We start from the raw sequence: 20095 nt of genomic DNA on the forward strand, positions 1-20095 counted from the left end.
ATATATATATATATAAATAAAATCTTTTTATATATATAAATATATATATAATTTAAATATAAATATATATATGTAATCTTTTTTTATATATAATTATATATATATATATATATATATATATATATATATATATATATATATATATATATATATATATATATATATATGATTAAAATAAATAAATATATATATATATATATATATATATATATATATATATATATATATATATATATATATATATATATATATATATTATATATATGTGTGTGTGTGTGTGTGTGTGTGTGTGTGTTATTACAGTGTTAGTTTTTCAGCTCCTTATGCTTTAGTCTATGAAGTATTCAAAGTATTTCAACATTCCAACATTAAACACCCAAATGCTACCAAGATCTTACATATTCATAAGTGTATCTAAAATATATTGCATAGTTGTTATTGCTGCAACTATGTCCTTGCAATCAGTTTTGCCTTCAGCTCTTCATGCATTTAATATAATCAATGAAGCAGTCCAAGCAATCAGTAGTCTAACAATCCCCTTGTATCAACACGATCAGTTTGACCTAACATATTCATATGTGTATCCAATGTATATTGCATATATTTATGTATATATTACATATAGTTGTTATCGCTGAAACTAAGCCCTTGCAGTTAGTTCTGTCTTTTTTTATTTATTACTTTTACTATAATTAATGAAGTAGAAAGTAATTTGAATCCTAACATTGAATCCCCATATGTTACCATGATCATTTTGATGTTGATTTTTATCACACACAATGGAGCTGATTTACTAAAATTTGAGAGTGCAAAATCCAATGCAGCTGTGCATGGTAGCCAATCAGCCTCCAACTTCAGCTAGTTCGATTAAACTTTGACAATAAAACCTGGAAGCTGATTGGTTCCTATGAAGTGCTGCACCATATTTTGCACTCTCCAGATTTAGTAAATCAAACCCATTATTTATAACTAAATGATAATTGTTTTGCAAAACAAACCCTGGCCACACAATTTCTTCAATTTACAAAATATGAACCTACAGTGTGTACTGCACAAAATATATATATATATTAAAAAAATTAGAGTTCAAAAATAAAGTATTTATTGCAGAGGTTGGTTTGTGGGAATAAAACATAATATATTTTTTTCCTTCATCTTTTAGGTTGTAATCAAAGAACAAAATAAAAGCATTCACACACAAGCACATGAACTTCACAAATGACAATGACATAAAATATTAAATGCATAGAGGAATCGGGGATTGGGCGTACAGAAATGAAGAATTTACAAAAAACAAAAAAAAACAAAAAAACAAAGGACCTGATTTTAGTTTGTGTATAATACAGAGGCAGCTAAAACAAGAAAGAAAAGCGGTGTCATGGAGTACAGGCAGAAGGCAAATTGTTGCATAATGACGGTGACTTTAGCTACAGGAGCACTAAGCACAGTCACAGTGATCGCCTAACCCCTAGTGTAGGTCCCGACCACCCTATGTACTACTAGAGTAATCGAAAGCTCCCTTTAGTACATATGGAGGGAGAAGAAAAGCAGAAACGAAACAGATGAAAACTGCTTAGCGGTTCTCATTTATTATTAATCACCTTTTCTTGCTGCTGGGGAAAAAAAAGGACTGTGTTAAAAAAAAAAAAGTGTTGTAGTGAACTTACCAGTTGCCTCCAAAGCTGGCCATACACTGTACAATCTGATTGTACAATCCCCATACATGCATTTCCTTTTCCAACAATTTCTCTCGATAGGAATAATATAGTCGACAACACAACTAATCAACATGCCACAAGTGGGAAAGCAAACTTTGATTGATAGTTTGATTGATAATTATCAATTGTATCTCTGTTTTCACCATGCATTCAAGACAAACACAAACAATGTAAAGCCAAATCATCTCGGCAATGCCTATTGATGTAAAGCAATCTATCATTTTTTTTAGCCCTCAGTTGATCGAATCAGATCTAAACCAGATCTAAATCAATAAGTTATGGCTATTTGATCAGTTTCCGATTAAATACGTGTGATTGCATGACACATTGATCAGATAATTAAATGTAAGCTTGTAAGGGTCGCCATTATATTTACCAAAACTATGTAATATGAGGAGAAACCTAACCCAAGTAATTTGTATCAAATCAATCTAGATGGTGGATCTAAAGGAGATTGCACAACCAAATTGTATAGCGCATGTCAGCTTAAGGTTGGCCATACATTCTACAATTTTCTTGTCCAATTTTCCTTCCCATGCAATATGAGGTCAATCCTAAATACTTTCAATTTGTATGTAATCAGGCAGGTCCTGGCACTACATGGTAAATGTAAATCTTTAAAGCTGTGGTCTGATCATGTGCCTCCATCAATATTCTCTTTTTTTACTGGATTTTACTAGGTTTAGATGTGTACATATGGCTTAATACATTTGCAATCATGTGTATGGATTGTACAACTATTTGTAGGCTATGTGTCTCCCATCATTATTACAATGTTTTTACTGGATTATACTATGATGAGCTTTAATACATTTGCAATCGTGTGTATTGATTATACAACTATTTGTATATTATGTGCCCCTATCAATATTATTATTTTTTACTGGATTTGACTATGATGAGATGATATGGCTTTAATAAATTTTCAATCATGTGTATTGATTTAACAACTATTTGTATATTATGAGCCCCTATCAATACTATTATTTTAATACTGGATTTGACTATGATGAGATGATATGGCTTTAATAAATTTGCAATCATGTGTATTGATTATACAACTATTTGAATATTATGTGCCCCTATCAATATTGTTATTTTTTACTGGATTTGACTATGATGAGATGTGTACATATGGCTTAATAAACTTGCAATCATGTGTATTGATCAGACAATTATTTGCATGGTATGTGCTCCATTTAAAGTCCCAGGGCTAATGTATTTAAATCTAAAAGAAAATTGAACAAGAAAATTGTATAATGTATGGCCAGCTTAAGGATTCTGGATCAAATCAAAGAGTAAAGTTTTTTTTTATCCCTATAAAACAGTACTAATACTGTAACGATGTTGGTAAGGACAATATACAAGAAAAGGGTGTTACAAGCATAAGCCACAGTGAAAGACTTGTGTTAAGAGTTATTGCAATGTATTGGTAAAACAAGATAGTGGAATTCTACCAGCAGAACCGCTGCACTAGTAGGGGGAAGAGTCAGCTGCACCTAGTAAGGAAAACCAGTTCCTTCAGGTACCATGGTCCTCTGAAAGTCCTCTTCTACCTGATGTGACCACACATGTCAAGGTGGAGGAAGGAAGGAAGGAGAAAGTTGATGGCTTCTTGTGTTGATTGACTGCAAGTCCTCAATAGTTCTCAATAAAGATCCCTGCTCTTTTTTTGTGAATTATATCTCTAGTAAAAAGTCAAGGGTCTGCCAGATTAATGAACGGCAGAATATTTCATCCTTTTCTGTTTTTGTCTCTGATTACAAAACCAGACCCGCACCACGTTCTTTTTAAGGTCCAGTTTCTCGGCAATTGCCGCTATTTTCTCCGAGGAAGGTCTGGGCTGGATGGAGAAGTATGCTTCCAGCGAACGCTTCTCGGGGGCGGCGATGGACGTGCGTTTACGCTTCCGCTCACTACTGTTGAAGAGCTCCGGCTTGGCGTTCTTCTCCCTATAAGCGGCCTCCGCTTCCTCCAACCAAGCCTGAAGGACAGGTTTGAGGGCTATCATGTTGTTGTGGGACAAGGTCAAAGACTCAAACCTGCAGATGGTGCTCTGGCTTAGGGAACCCACTCCTGGAATCTTGAGGTTGGCCAAGGCTGACCCAACATCTGCTTGGGTGACCCCAAGTTTTATCCTCCTTTGCTTGAACCTCTCGGCAAAAGCCTCCAACTCCCTAGGATCCGACTCTACGTCGTTGAGGCAGGACATGCCATTGTGAGAAGACATAGAGTGGGGATGGCCCATGCCCATAGCCTGGTGAAGGTGCCCCATGGCTCCCAGGTGGTGTGAATGGATCTGGGAGGACATCACCGAGTGGTCAGTTGTCCCCATACCACTGACAGTCAAGGTTGGAGCTATGTGGTCTAGGAGGTCCCCTTCCAAGCATTGGTGCACTGAGTGGTGAGGGTGAGTGGTCAAGGCGGAAGGATGGGAGATGGGCACTGTAGAAGAGGTAGATGTACATGGGACACTGCTCATGGTATGGTAGGTCACGTCTGGTTTGAAGGGATGGTTCTTGCCGTGTGAGACAATATCCACAGCCGCCAGAGCTTCAGCACGGGCCAGTAGACTCTCATCAAAGCCTCCAAATATATTGCCCTGGAGCTGCAAGCAAGAATGCGCATATTGGTGTCAGTGGGGAATACTGTCAACTCAGGATTAAAAAACATTTTCAAGCACACAGATTCCTCCTCAAAGCTCAGGTCATAAAAATTAATATGAAGGCAGAAGCTTTGCTTGGATAGACATGTGGATCTGAGACAAGAGAGGGGGAGAGGTACTGAGGGAGAAAGAAACAGGAAAGAGAGAGAGAGAGAGAGAAAGGTTCATAGGCAATTGTTCTGATGACATGAAAAAAACATTAAGCAAGTGCCTGTCAAAAAATGTGCCTTAAAGCAGTAATTATGCTTGATGTCCATACCTGAGGGGCTTGAAGGCAGACCCTGCGCATAGCCTCTGAGCTGGAGTGCAGGTTGGAGTACTTGGGTTCCTGTAGGATGGGGTGCATGCTGAACGGCTGCTTACTGTTCATGGCCATCATTCTGGCTCACCTGGCAGGTAGGCAAGCCTTGAAATAGATTCAGGGATGGCTCTGTGGCTTGTTCCTGTTAAAGTGAGCTATTTTCAAAGACAGAGATCCTCTCTAGCTCTCTCTCTCTCCCTCTCTCTCTCTCCCTCTCCCCCACCTGCTTCTTCACTCATCTTACAGCCAAGCATGCCAAGAATAGGTCCAGGAACAGTGCGCAGGCGTGCTGCAACTTAGGAAGCCACACAGCGCCAGTAAGTGGCCCGGGGAAGGAGAGGAGAGGAGCCCCGTCACGTGTGCTGGTCCAGGGGAGAGGGGATGAGAGCTCTGACATGGTGTCACACAGGATCAGCGCTGCCATTCCTAGTCCACTGTGTTCAGCAGCTCTAATCTTATGTACAAGAAGCTTTCTGATTCTAGAAGAGGGATTATTTTAAAACATAAAAAATAAAAAAAAATACAAAGTTTACATTTCTTGGTCATAGGTGGGCAGAATAGAGAATTCAAGAACAAGTATGCACCTTTCCTTAGCAGGGTCTCCCACTGACTATTCTGGAAAATGCATAGAAAGTTGGATATCATCTCTCCTAATTTACAAACCTTCTGACATGTCTCCACTTTACTTTTATTAATCAAGGAAAATGCACAGAAAGTTATGGGGGGTTATTTACTAATGCCCCATACACACGATGAGCTTATCGGACGAATGATCGTCTGTTTTTTATTGCATGCTAATCTCAGATCGAATCTGATGAGTTTACTAAAGTCACGAAAATTCCCGCAGGACAGAAATAAAATTCGGAAGTGATGTCATGTGTTGTAATGCATTTGTATTGCATTTTCAAAAGATAGCTGTAGCGATTAAACGAAAATCGTACGATCTGGCATCGTACGAAAATTTTTTTTCGTGCATGTCCGATAGAATAATATCAGATGAACTGTCCTGATCGGCTCTTGAAAGCTTGAAAGCTCTGTACGAACAATCCGATTATCGTACGATCGATTTGAAAGCGTTATGTTCCGTATGATTTTCTGATTGTGTGTACGGGGTTTAAAACTGGAGAGTGCACAGTCTGCTCCAGCTCTACATAGACACCAATCAGCTTCTAGGTTTTATTGCCAAAGCCTAAAGTGGTTGTAAACCCTGTACAACCACTTTTACCTACAGGTAAGCCTATATTAAGGCTTACCTGTAGGTGCTGGAAATACCATATCTCCTAAACCTTCACAGTTTAGGAGATATTTACTAAAAAGATGAGCGCCGATGACTACGGTGCATGCGCTGATGTCATCGGCGCATGCACCCTTTAGAAAGGGCACATCATGCTGTTTCTAATAGGGGTCATGCCGTGACTGGCGGCTCCCGCGCGCATGCGCGGGAGTGACGTCACAGCTGGAGTTTGCGGCCCCGGAAGGAAGAGGGGTGAAGATGGACGCTCCCTGCTAGTGGGGACAATGGAAACATCACAGGCTTCGGTGTCAGGTAAGTGACACATAATGGGCTACTATGCGATACATAGTAGCCCATTATGCTTTACCTTTGCAGGGAAATAAAGAGGAAGTAAAACTCACCAGGGTTTACTTCATCTTTAACGGAACAAGCTGAAGTTAGAAGCTGATTGGCCACCATACACAGCTGCACCAGATTCTGAGGGAACCAGTTTTAGTAAACCTACCCCTATGGGTTCAGTGCTCATATTTCACAAACCTTCTAAGATGTCTCCACTTTAATTTGATTGTTTTAGTAACTTTGTTAAAGAAGTTATGATACATTTAAAATCATAATTAAATCCAAGAATAAACATTGGTGATAATGCAGACTATCAGTCCTTAGATGTAGTGGCTGCATTCATTTTCCTTTTTTCAGAACTTTTTCCTATAGTTTAACTACTTCAGCTCCGGAAGGTTTACCTCACTTCCTGACCAGGCCTTTTTTTGCAATACGGCACTGGGTTACTTTAACTGACAATTGCACGGTCATGCAATGCTGTACCCAAATAAAATTTATGTCCTTTTTGCCCCACAAATAGAGCTTTCTTTTGGTGGTATTTGATTGATGCTGTGTTTATTTTTTGCGCTGTAAACAAAAAAAGACAGACAATTTTGAAAAAAAGAAACACAGTATTTTTTACTTTCTGCTATAAACATATCCAATAAAAAAATGTAAAAAATCAATTTAGGCCAATATGCATTCTACTGCATATTTTTGGTAAAAAAAATCCCAATACTTGTATATTGATTGGTTTGCGCAAAAGTTATAGCGCCTACAAACTTTAGTATATTTTTGTTTATTTATCTTTCTTTTTTTACTAGTAATGGCAGTCACCAACTTTTAGTGGGAATGGGATATTGCGGCGGACAAATTGGACACCTAACTGACACTTTTGACACTTTTTGGGGACCAGTGACACTATCAGTGCTGAAAAATATGCACTGTCACTGTACTAATGACACTGGCAGGGAAGGGGTTAACATCAGGGGCGATCAAAGGGTTAACTGTGTTCCTGGGAGTGATTACTAACTGTGTGGGCGGTGATTTGACTATGATAATGTAAAGATCCATGTTCTTGCTTAGCAGGAGTACCGAATCAGCACATTCCTCTCTCACAGAACAGTGATCTGCCTTGTTTACATAAGCAGACTGCCGTTCTGCTTTTCTCTAGAACAATCAATGGGTCCAGGTGGACATCGCGTCCGCCGGACCCGCTGATTGGCTCTCGCTGTATCCAATCTCAGCGGGAGCGGGTCACCAGCGGCATGCACGCCCCAGACCTGGAAGTGTCAGATTACGTACTAGGTGCGTTATCTGGCTCAGTGTGGCCGCCCTGCTGCAGTATATCTACAGTGGGCGATCGCTAAGGGGCTAACAAGGTAATCCTGTCATTGACATATTTCCTGTCCTAGGGAGACAACTGTACTGAGCAGCTTTGTCACCTTAGGACAGGGAGTATCTTAGGACTATATAACACTGTGATAGAACTACGTAACACCTCCCTCTCTTCTCCATAAGGGGAGAGATGCTTGTAATCCATGGAGATACCAGGGAACAATGCTGATAACAGTCCAGAGGCAGAAAGACAAGAAGTTATCAGCCCACAAGATTTCTATCTGGATGAACAGTTATATCCACTTGCCAACTGCAATACATATACTGTATATACATTGAGGCTTGCAAGTGGTTTACTGGGGTTATGGCTGAAGATATCAGCCATAACTTAATTTTTTTCTTTATTTTTTTTAGCCGGTGATTTTCATCCGCTAGCAGCCGAGGAAAGGGCTAAATGCGCCCTAAAAGCGCCACTACCGAATCGCTTTGCAGGTGCTTCGGCATCGGTGCCCATTCATTTCAATGGGCAGGGGCAGTGGAGGAGCGGTGTATACACCGCTCCTCCACCACCCCAAAGACACTGCTTGAAGCACTTTTGTTTAACGTCCTGCCAGCGCAGCGCCCCAGTGTGGAAGCACTCGGGCTTTCACACTGGGGCAGCAGGGGAGGCATTTTTCAGGCGCTTTACAAGCACTATTTTTAGCCCTTTAGCGCCTGAAAAACACCTCCAGTGTGAAAGAGATCTTACTCCTTGGTGGGGGGTGGGAGGAATGGGATGAGTGGCAGTGCTGGTGGGGAGTTTGGGATGAGTGGCAGTGCTGGTGGGGAGTTGGGATGAGTGGCAGTGCTGGGAGGAGTTTGGGATGAGTGGCAGTGCTGGTGGGGAGTTGGGATGAGTGGCAGTGCTGGTGGGGAGTTGGGATGAGTGGCGGTGCTGGGAGGAGTTGGGGTGAGTGGCAGTGCTGGTGGGGAGTTGGGGTGAGTGGCAGTGCTGGTGGGGAGTTGGGATGAGTGGCAGTGCTGGGAGGAGTTGGGATGAGTGGCAGTGCTGGTGGGGAGTTGGGATGAGTGGCAGTGCTGGTGGGGAGTTGGGATGAGTGGCAATACTGGGAGGAGTTGGGATGAGTGGCAGTGCTGGTGGGGAGTTGGGATGAGTGGCAGTGCTGGGAGGAGTTGGGATGAGTGGCAGTGCTGGTGGGGAGTTGGGATGAGTGGCAGTGCTGGTGGGGAGTTGGGATGAGTGGCAGTGCTGGGGGGAGTTGGGATGAGTGGCAGTGCTGGTGGGGAGTTGGGATGAGTGGCAGTGCTGGGGGGGAGTTGGGATGAGTGGCAGTGCTGATGGGGAGTTTGGGATGAGTGGCAGTGCTGGTGGGGAGTTGGGATGAGTGGCAGTGCTGGTGGGGAGTTGGGATGAGTGGCAGTGCTGGGAGGAGTTGGGATGAGTGGCAGTGCTGGTGGGGAGTTGGGATGAGTGGCAGTGCTGGGAGGAGTTGGGATGAGTGGCAGTGCTGGTGGGGAGTTGGGATGAGTGGCAGTGCTGGTGGGGAGTTGGGATGAGTGGCAGTGCTGGGGGGGAGTTGGGATGAGTGGCAGTGCTAATGGGGAGTTTGGGATGAGTGGCAGTGCTGGTGGGGAGTTGGGATGAGTGGCAGTGCTGGTGGGGAGTTGGGATGAGTGGCAGTGCTGGTGGGGAGTTGGGATGAGTGGCAGTGCTGGGAGGAGTTTAGGATGAGTGGCAGTGCTGTTGGGGAGTTGGGATGAGTGGCAGTGCTGGTGGGGAGTTGGGATGAGTGGCAGTGCTGGGAGGAGTTGGGATGAGTGGCAGTGCTGGTGGGGAGTTGGGATGAGTGGCAGTGCTGGGAGGAGTTGGGATGAGTGGCAGTGCTGGTGGGGAGTTGGGATGAGTGGCAGTGCTGGGAGGAGTTTGGGATGAGTGGCAGTGCTGGTGGGGAGTTGGGATGAGTGGCAGTGCTGATGGGGAGTTTGGGATGAGTGGCAGTGCTGGTGGGGAGTTGGGATGAGTGGCAGTGCTGGTGGGGAGTTGGGATGAGTGGCAGTGCTGGTGGGGAGTTGGGATGAGTGGCAGTGCTGGGAGGAGTTGGGATGAGTGGCAGTGCTGGTGGGGAGTTGGGATGAGTGGCAGTGCTGGGAGGAGTTGGGATGAGTGGCAGTGCTGGTGGGGAGTTGGGATGAGTGGCAGTGCTGGTGGGGAGTTGGGATGAGTGGCAGTGCTGGGGGGGAGTTGGGATGAGTGGCAGTGCTAATGGGGAGTTTGGGATGAGTGGCAGTGCTGGTGGGGAGTTGGGATGAGTGGCAGTTCTGGTGGGGAGTTGGGATGAGTGGCAGTTCTGGTGGGGAGTTGGGATGAGTGGCAGTGCTGGTGGGGAGTTGGGATGAGTGGCAGTGCTGGGAGGAGTTGGGATGAGTGGCAGTGCTGGTGGGGAGTTGGGATGAGTGGCAGTGCTGGTGGGGAGTTGGGATGAGTGGCAGTGCTGGGAGGAGTTGGGGTGAGTGGCAGTACTGGTGGGGAGTTGGGATGAGTGGCAGTGCTGGGAGGAGTTGGGATGAGTGGCAGTGCTGGTGGGGAGTTGGGATGAGTGGCAGTGCTGGGAGGAGTTGGGATGAGTGGCAGTGCTGGTGGGGAGTTGGGATGAGTGGCAGTGCTGGTGGGGAGTTGGGATAAGTGGCAGTGCTGGGGGGGAGTTGGGATGAGTGACAGTGCTGGTGGGGAGTTGGGATGAGTGGCAGTGCTGGTGGGGAATTGGGATGAGTGGCAGTGCTGGGAGGAGTTGGGATGAGTGGCAGTGCTGGTGGGGAGTTGGGATGAGTGGCAGTGCTGGTGGGGAGTTGGGATGAGTGGCAGTGCTGGTGGGGAATTGGGATGAGTGGCAGTGCTGGGAGGAGTTGGGATGAGTGGCAGTGCTGGTGGGGAGTTGGGATGAGTGGCAGTGTTGGTGGGGAGTTGGGATGAGTGGCAGTGCTGGTGGGGAGTTGGGATGAGTGGCAGTTCTGGTGGGAAGTTGGGATGAGTGGCAGCGCAGGTGGAGAGTTGGGATGAGTGGCAGTGCTGGTGGAGAGTTGGGATGAGTGGCAGTGCTGGTGGGGAGTTGGGATGAGTGGCAGTGTTGGGGGGGAGTTGGGATGAGTGGCAGTGCTGGTGGGGAGTTGGGATGAGTGGCAGTGCTGGTGGGGAGTTGGGATGAGTGGCAGTGCTGGTGGGGAGTTGGGATGAGCGGCAGTGCTGGTGGGGAATTGGGATGAGTGGCAGTGCTCGGAGAAGTTGGGATGAGTGGCAGTGCTGGTGGGGAGTTGGGATGAGTGGCAGTGTTGGTGGGGAGTTGGGATGAGTGGCAGTGCTGGTGGGGAGTTGGGATGAGTGGCAGTTCTGGTGGGGAGTTGGGATGAGTGGCAGCGCAGGTGGAGAGTTGGGATGAGTGGCAGTGCTGGTGGGGAGTTGGGATGAGTGGCAGTGCTGGTGGGGAGTTGGGATGAGTGGCAGCGCAGGTGGAGAGTTGGGATGAGTGGCAGTGCTGGTGGGGAGTTGGGATGAGTGGCAGTGCGGGTGGGGAGTTGGGATGAGTGGCAGTGTTGGGGGGGAGTTGGGATGAGTGGCAGTGCTGGTGGGGAGTTGGGATGAATGGCAGTGCTGGTGGGGAGTTGGGATGAGTGGCAGTGCTGGTGGGGAGTTGGGATGAGTGGCAGTGCTGGTGGGGAATTGGGATGAGTGGCAGTGCTGGGAGGAGTTGGGATGAGTGGCAGTGCTGGTGGGGAGTTGGGATGAGTGGCAGTGTTGGTGGGGAGTTGGGATGAGTGGCAGTGCTGGTGGGGAGTTGGGATGAGTGGCAGTGTTGGGGGGGAGTTGGGATGAGTGGCAGTGCTGGTGGGGAGTTGGGATGAATGGCAGTGCTGGTGGGGAGTTGGGATGAGTGGCAGTGCTGGTGGGGAGTTGGGATGAGTGGCAGTGCTGGTGGGGAATTGGGATGAGTGGCAGTGCTGGGAGGAGTTGGGATGAGTGGCAGTGCTGGTGGGGAGTTGGGATGAGTGGCAGTGTTGGTGGGGAGTTGGGATGAGTGGCAGTGCTGGTGGGGAGTTGGGATGAGTGGCAGTTCTGGTGGGGAGTTGGGATGAGTGGCAGTGCAGGTGGAGAGTTGGGATGAGTGGCAGTGCTGGTGGGGAGTTGGGATGAGTGGCAGTGCTGGTGGGGAGTTGGGATGAGTGGCAGTGTTGGGGGGGAGTTGGGATGAGTGGCAGTGCTGGTGGGGAGTTGGGATGAATGGCAGTGCTGGTGGGGAGTTGGGATGAGTGGCAGTGCTGGTGGGGAGTTGGGATGAGTGGCAGTGCTGGTGGGGAATTGGGATGAGTGGCAGTGCTGGGAGGAGTTGGGATGAGTGGCAGTGCTGGTGGGGAGTTGGGATGAGTGGCAGTGTTGGTGGGGAGTTGGGATGAGTGGCAGTGCTGGTGGGGAGTTGGGATGAGTGGCAGTTCTGGTGGGGAGTTGGGATGAGTGGCAGTGCAGGTGGAGAGTTGGGATGAGTGGCAGTGCTGGTGGGGAGTTGGGATGAGTGGCAGTGCTGGTGGGGAGTTGGGATGAGTGGCAGTGTTGGGGGGGAGTTGGGATGAGTGGCAGTGCTGGTGGGGAGTTGGGATGAGCGGCAGTGCTGGTGGGGAGTTGGGATGAGCGGCAGTGCTGGCGGGGAGTTCTGGTCACACTTAGGTGTTCTTGATTAAGGTCATCTGCTGATCTGAGAACTTTAGTGGGGACTTTTAATGGCAACTATAATCAAAGGTAGTGTTACTCACTGTGTCTCCGGCTTCACTGTGTCTCTGACTTTGTAGTGTCTCGCAGCAGTGACACCTATGTGGAAATCAGGAGATAGGGTCTCCTCCAGCCCCTCCCACTTCACATTCCTCACCAGTCAGCTGACCTCTATTCTTTGCCCCCCAGCCATGTCGTGAACAGAATGGGCGGCTGCAAAGAGGCTGTGTGGGCGGCCGCGGGCTCCAGGAACAGCCCAGCTGGGCGGCTGCGAAAAAGGCTGGAAGAGCGGTGTGGGCTTCAGGGACAGCCCAGGATTCGGTGACCCCTGGCAAATCGTCATTCGACCCCCGAGGGGGTCCCGACCCCAGGTTGAGAACCACTGTCTTAGATCTTTGTGTTCAGCTCATGATAAATAGGGGCAAACACAAAAGTGTTGCGTTTATAAATTTGCTCAGTGTATATTGGAATTTTTTTTTTTATACTACTAAGGGCGATGATCAGTGAGGCATAGTGAGACTGTGATAGTGCGGTGGACAATCTGACACTAACTGATGCTGGGGGCGAACTAACTAACTGCCACTGACATCACCAGTGACACTAATACAGTGATCAGTAATAATAATATACCATGTCACTATACTAATGACACTGGTTGGAAAGGGGATAATATCCAGGGTGATCAAGGGGTTAAATGTGCCTAACAATGTGTAATGCAGTGGCGGCTGGTAGTCCATATTTCGGGGGGGGGGGAGGGGGGCGGAAAACTAACACCCCCACGGGAGACGAATGACAGACGATCACGCCCACCATCACTCCCCCCCCCCCGGAGATGGGCGTCGAATATTAATTCGCTATTGTCCACCCTTTTTTGAAGCCAATTAGAGCCTCAGGCTCTAATCATGTGCTTAAAAAAAGAAAAAAACCCATTGGAATCCATGCGTCCGGCGCCCTGCATGTAGATTAGCGTCCGGGTGCATGGATTAGGGAGGCAGCGCCCCTGCGCCCTGCATGGTCAGACCGCCACTGGTGTAATGTGTGCTGCTTCTACTAACAGTTTTCTTTGTTTCTTATCCCTGATTTTCAGGAATAGTGGCCCACCACAGGTAAGATAATGTCATAATGTGCTAATATGCATCGCACATTATGGTAAACTTACCTTAAAATGAAGCTCTTCCAGTGCCGAGATGTCAGCACTGCTGCGGTCTTGGTTCGTGGACTCTGGCTCTGTGACTGGCCGGAGCAGCAATCTACCCCGCGCATGCGTGCGGGAGCCACCATTCACGGCAGAGGGCTCTGAAGAAGCGGCACAGGTGGCCGTTCCTTTAGAGCGCATGTGCCAGTGATGTCACTGGCTGCATGTACAGTAAATATCTCCTAAACGGTGCCCGTTTAGGAGCTATTTACACTAACTATAGCTAAGCCTTATTATAGGCTTAGCTATAGGTAAAAGCAGGAGATGGAAGTTTACTTCCACAGCGGGAGCCTTTGTCAGGCCGGAGGTTTCTTTTTCCTTCTTCTTCTTTTTTGGGTCTGGCGGGAATAAATAAATAAAGAAATTGTCAAAAACTATGTGTGGATTTTTATTACTTTTGACACTTTTTTTGGTGAATGAGTAGGGGTACAAAGACTAAACTCATCCCTGCTGGTCAGGAAGGACATATCAGCATGATGGCCAGGCATCCTTTAAAATCACTAAATACCACCATAGCCTCCCTGGCGGTATGATTATGTCAGATTTTTGAATCTCAAAGCGGTACATTGTTTTGCATAGAAATTTGGCGTTTTATATTACAGGCCTGTAATTCTTAGTAATAACACACTTAAATCTGTCCAAACAAGAGTCTAGTAGACATCCCGGGTATGATAAAGTTTTGAAACACAAAATCATAAATTATAATATAATAAATAACTATAAATTATTGTAAAAAATAATAATATAATAATAATATGAATTTCCCCATGATTCGCTATCGCTCAATTCTGCAAGTGTTCTACTTTACTTTCGCTGTTTTCTACCTGGTCTAAAACTGCTTTTGACGTAAAGGGACACTTTTTGGTTGCCATGGACGTTCTCAAGTTTCCAGGCAGAAAGAACAGTATATATAACATAAGACTGCACGCAGGGCACTGGACAAAGCACTGAGGACAAAAGGGATGTGAAATGATTTGATACAGTACTGTAATCTTACAGATTACAGTACTGTATGCGTTATGTTTTTTGTACTTTTTTAATTTGTCGCCGGGCTCCTCCCCCATGTGTCGCAACGCTTGCAGGGAACGGATCTGGCAGAGGACACAGCGGGGGGGACATCGCAGGATCCTTGTGACAAGGTAAGCATGCTGTACCAGGATTCTGCAATGCAATGCCATGTGGATCATGGTTACCGCTAATTGTACTGAAATTTAACCCCGAGTCACACTTGGGATTACCGCCAGGAAGGTTAAGGAGGGTTAAGGTAGATGTAAACCCTGACTGAATAAAATATAGTTTGCTAAAGCACTGCATATAATAAACAATTTTAGTTTTCAATAGTCTTTGTTTTTTACTTTTTTATCCTTATGCCGCGTACACACGGGCGGACTTTCCGACGGGGAATGTTCGATGTTAGCTTGTTGTCGGAGAGTCCAAACGCGTGTATGCTCAATCGTACATTTGCTGTCAGAATTTCCGGCCACAAATGTTTGAGAGCAGGTTCTCAAATTTTCGACCAACTTCACTTTGTTGTTGGAAATTCCAAGCGTGTGTACACAAATCTGGCTCACAATAGTTCACGCATGCTCAGAATCAAGCAGAAGGAGCTGATGAACTTCCTTTTTCTTGGCTCGTCGTACGTCTTGTACATCACCGTGTTCTCATGCTCGGAATTTTGGGCCAACATTTGTGTGACCGTGTGTATGCAAGACAAGTTTGAGCCAACATTCTTCGAACAAAAATCCACGGAAAGTCCGATCGTGTGTACGCGGCATTAGTTGCATCTCAGTGCTGATGACCTCCTGCAGCCTTTTTGCATTCACTTCTACAGTGGTTGCATGACTTTCCATCCTGGATGTTCTGGGATGGGTGAGTTAAACTCTGTGTGAATTTCCTAAGGGCCCTTTCACGCGGGCTTTCCGATCAGATCCGCCTGTCAGTTTTTCAAGTGGACCTGATCGGACACGCCATTCATTCACTCCTATGGAGCAGCGGATGTCAGCAGTGACATGTTCACTGTCACCCACTGCTATCCACTCCGATCCTGTCTGCCAAATCCAGACAGATGGCGACCCTATTTTCCATCAGACGGTCCTTTTTTATCTGATCTTACCATAGAGGAGAGCGGAACTTTGACAGGTCCGTCTCTGCACAGTGAGCGGAGACGGACCTGTCATCTGCCTGCTCAGCGGGGATCAGCAGGTCGATCCCCTGTTGAGCAAGCGGACAAGCCCTTGTGAAAGGACCCTAAAAATAACTCATGCGGTATTTCTTAAAGTGGTCACCTCACATAAAACATGCCTTATTTAACAAATGTGTTACATTTTTCTTTTTTTTAATGATATTTAGCACTTCATTGTTTTTGTTGTTTTATCTCAGTTGCCTTCATTTACAGAATGATCTTCTTCTGGTACAATGTTACTAACTTTTCACATTTGTGAGTTAACAACATTTAATTTCACTTTGATGCATTAGGGTGGATTTACTAAAAGTAAATAGACTGAGCACTCTGCAAGTGCAGTGGCTCCAAAGCTTAGAAAATGATGTAAAGCTTCACTTTATAAAGAATACCCATTCACATGCAAGGAAAACAAAAAAAAAAGCACTTTTGCTTGCACACATGGACATAGCTTTAGGGGTCACAGAGATCGCAATGGCAACCCCGCCCATGCTCCAAGGAGCCTTCAGTTTTACTGAACTTGGATAGGAAAGGCATTTCCTGGAACTGAAACCCTTTTCCTCTTGCAGCAGCTGAAAGCCAGCTTCTCATCCTCTCCCTCCTGCTGGCATTCAGCTGCTGCAAGAGGAAAGGAAATTGGTTCCTGTAAATGCCATTCCTGCTGCCCCTCCTGTCCAGGTTCCCTTTCCTTTTGCTGCCCAGGCCACTGTGTTCCTCCCTGCCCCCTGGCTTTCCCTCCTTTCAATTGCTATGGTGGATGCTTCAGGATGGAGGGAAATGTAATTTTGCTGGCCCTTTCCTTTTCTGAATGTACACAGTGAGTGATCAATACTGACCACTCACTGTGTTCATAACTGTGTTTATTATGCTTCAGTTTGTAGCTTTGTGCAGAGCTATTCCTGCTTATTCATTCTGTGCAGCTGAGGCTGTAGAGATGGAGATAGAGGACTTTGTCCTCAATCTCCTTTCTCTGTCTCAAAAGTGAGACATTGTTAGTCTGTTTAGATTCATGATATCTCACCAAAGCACCCCAACAGGGCTGCTAAAAAATAGTAGAACATAATTTAAAAAATAAACATTGTAAAAAATAATGAAAAAATAAAAAAATAAAAAACTACTGACACTGTCCACTGTCCTACTGACACCAACCTCTGCCCTACTGACAACAACCACTGCTCTACTGACACTGTCTTCTGCCCTACTGACACCATCTACTGCTCTACTGACACCATCCACTACTCTACTGACACCATCCACTACTCTACTGACACCATCCTCTACCCTAATGACACATCCGCTGCTCTACTGACACCATACACTGCTGTACTGACACCATCCACTACTCTACTGACACCATCCACTGCTCTACTGACACCATCCTCTACTCTACTGACACCATCCTCTACCCTAATGACACCATCCACTACTCTACTGACACCATCCTCCACCCTAATGACACATCCGCTGCTCTACTGACACCACCCACTGCTCTACTGACACCATCCACTACTCTACTGACACCATCCTCCACCCTAATGACACCATCCACTACTCTACTGACACCATCCTCCACCCTAACGACACCATCCACTACTCTACTGACACCATCCTCCACCCTAATGACACATCCGCTGCCCTACTGACACTGTCCACTGCTCTACTGACTGACACTGTGCACTATTAATTTAGGTTAAAGCAGAGTTTCAGGCTTTTTTCAGTTTATTAAAAGTCAGCAGCTACAGAAAGTATAGCTGATGACTTTTAATAAACAGACACTCACCTGTCCCACAGTCCAGCCTTGTGGCCACCCGAAGTCTCTGTTCTGTCCCCCTCCTCTCTGTGGCGCCATCATTGGAACTGTGGGCACCCAGCTGTGACAGCTTGTGACTTCACGGCCGGGCGTGCACTGCGCATGCACGAGTCGCGCTGCGCTCTCCGAGTGGACAGGCAATCTTCTGGGACCTGTGACGTGTCCCAGAAGATTGTCTAAAGGAAGGGGCCGCCTAGGGGGAGAGGAGGAGTCGTCTAGGCGGCCAGAAGGTGGAAGCAGAAAGTGGGACAGGAAGGTCCACTCAAAACAAGGTACTCACTCCCCCCCCCCAAAAAAATGACATGCCAATTGTGGCATGTCAGGGGTGAGGGGTACTTAAAGCGGAAGTTCCAATTTTGGGTGGAACTCCGCTTTAAATTTTTACATTTGTTACTGACACATCTTCTGACCTACTGACACTTTCCACTGCCCTACTGACACTTTCCACTGCCCTATTCACATCATCCACTGCAATACTGACACTGTCCACACACTGTCCACTGCTCTACTGACTGACACCATCCACTTTTAAAATAGGCTAAGTTTATATTTTTACAGTGACATTTGTTTTATTATATTTTTCAAAATCTTCCTTACTATTTAGTTGGGCCTGGCTAGTTAATTTCTTTAAAAAAAAGGCTATGATCCCCAGTGATCTTTGATCTCTTTCATGTTGTTCAGGTAGGTCTCTGCCTCTCAAAGGTTGCCTACCCCTGTTTTACACTGTGTTACTGGGGAAAGCGCTTGCCACGTCACCCTGTGTAGGTAATTTAGTAAATTCAGAGGCTGCCCTGGGCCCTCTGAGTTTCTGGTTTCACCTACACAGGGCGATGGGGCAAGCCCTTTCCCTCAGCGGTGGACTCTCTGCTCAGGTCCTTGCCCAGCCCAGTACAGCCCCCACCCTCCCTGCCCTGCTCAGCCTTGCCTAACTGTACATGTGCACACAAGGTGGGGGCAGGCAGGCTACACTCTGAGCTGCAAAGTGAAAGCGGTGGGCTTGTATATGAAGCTGAAAGTCAGAGGACTCGACCACTATGGGCTGGGTCCAGGCTGGGCCCACTGAGTTTCCTCTTTTACACAAAAGCCCTTGGTGTGAGGTGGAAGCGGAGGGTGGTAGTGGGGGGGCCCAGGTCCACTTTTGCATGGCGGCCCACAAGCTCCAAGCTACGCCTCTGATTGCACATGATTGGATGGTGTAAGTCAGCAGAGCTTCCCTTCATCTGTATACCTACTTTTTTTCAATCTGCTCTGGCTCCCCTGTGTAAGGGAGTGCTGGAAAATGGCTGTGAATTTCAGGCGTGGTGATGTCACCCATAAGCTCCCATGGCCTTTGTCAGTGTTCCCTCCTCTCCCCTGCAGCAGCTTCTCACTGATACTGGGAAGCCAGAGCTGCAGAATCATGTGAATGAACTGGAGGTGATTAAAAGGATATGAAGGTTGGTGGGAGGAGGGGAGAGGGAACACTTTTAACAATAGTTAGTGTTAAGCCTCGTACACACGATCGGATTTTCCGCAGACAAAACCTCTGACTTTTGTCCGAAGGTGTGTGCCTGGATTTTATCTTACATACAAACGGCAAGGAATTGTTGGCCAACAAACAGGAACGTATTACGTGGATTTTCAACTCTTTAGCGCCACCCTTTGGGCTCCTTCTGCTAATTTCGTGTTAGTAGAAGTTTGGTGAGTGTTGATTCACACTTTTCATTTTGCGCTTTTCATTTCGTACTTTTCAGTTTGTTTCTGAAAGGCCATTCGTCAACCAGGCGTTGCTAAATCGGAGGAGATAACATGTTTATTATTGGCCTTGGAGTTATTGTTTTGACCCAAGTCCAGTCCAGGAACAGGAGGAGGAGGATTTCTTGGACCAAAAATTGGTTGCTTTATTAATCGTGACCAATTATGTCATATGCCTTTGCTGCGGGAGCTCCAGGAGAATAATTCGGATGATTTTTGGAATTATCTCCGGATGACGGACCCCTGCTTTCACCAACTCTTGGCATTGTTGAACCCCTATATTAACCTCCCTGGCGGTATGATTACTTCATATTTTTGATGCTGAAAGCAGTACCATTATTTTGCATGGAAATTTGGCGTTTTATATTGTAGGCCTGTAATTCTTAGGAATAACTCACTTAAATCTGTCCAAACCAGAGTCTAGTAGACATCTCGGGTATGATAAAGTTTGAAACACGAAATCATAAATTATAATATAATAAATAACTATAAATAATTATACCAAATAATAATATAATAATAATAAAAATTATTCAATAATGTAATCAAATCAAAAACACTGACATTTGCTCAGTTGCAGAATTATCACTGTCATTACTTTTCAGTGTTTGATGACGGATTTCCCCACAAATCACTATCGCTCAATTCTGCAAGTGATTCTAATGTATTATCGCTGTTTTCTGTTTTCTGGTCTAAAACCCCTTTTGATGTAAAGGGACGGTTTTGGTTGCTATGGACAATCTCCAGTTTCCAGGCAGAAAGAACAGTTTTTATAATATAAAACTGCATGGAGGGCACTGGAGAAACCACTAGGGACAAAAGGGATGTGAAAAAATTTTATCCAGTA

The 20095-nt window shown here is 46.1% G+C and overlaps 1 protein-coding gene across 1 annotated transcript; it reads right to left on the reverse strand.

Annotated features, from left to right (window-relative positions):
* Positions 1 to 313: 313 nt before the first annotated feature.
* POU4F3 (POU class 4 homeobox 3) lies at positions 314 to 5015 on the reverse strand. Its single transcript, XM_073620624.1, has 2 exons — positions 4643 to 5015; positions 314 to 4326 (listed from the first exon to the last, which is right to left on the reverse strand). Exons 1-2 carry the CDS (start codon positions 4760 to 4762, stop codon positions 3433 to 3435), a joined length of 1014 nt encoding a protein of 337 aa, XP_073476725.1. The 5' UTR covers positions 4763 to 5015; the 3' UTR covers positions 314 to 3432.
* Positions 5016 to 20095: the final 15080 nt, after the last annotated feature.

This window comes from Aquarana catesbeiana, linkage group LG03, assembly GCF_042186555.1.
Source record: "Aquarana catesbeiana isolate 2022-GZ linkage group LG03, ASM4218655v1, whole genome shotgun sequence".
In the NCBI taxonomy this organism is placed as follows: domain Eukaryota; kingdom Metazoa; phylum Chordata; class Amphibia; order Anura; family Ranidae; genus Aquarana; species Aquarana catesbeiana.

What these genes read in the sequence shown, in the direction of transcription:
- POU4F3 (XM_073620624.1), bottom strand. Translation starts at nt 4,762, where the DNA reads ATGATGGCCATGAACAGTAAGCAGCCGTTCAGCATGCACCCCATCCTA. An exon ending in TCTGCCTTCAAGCCCCTCAG is followed by an intron (nt 4,327 to 4,642) that starts GTATGGACATCA and finishes TCTTGCTTGCAG; the next exon opens with CTCCAGGGCAATATATTTGG.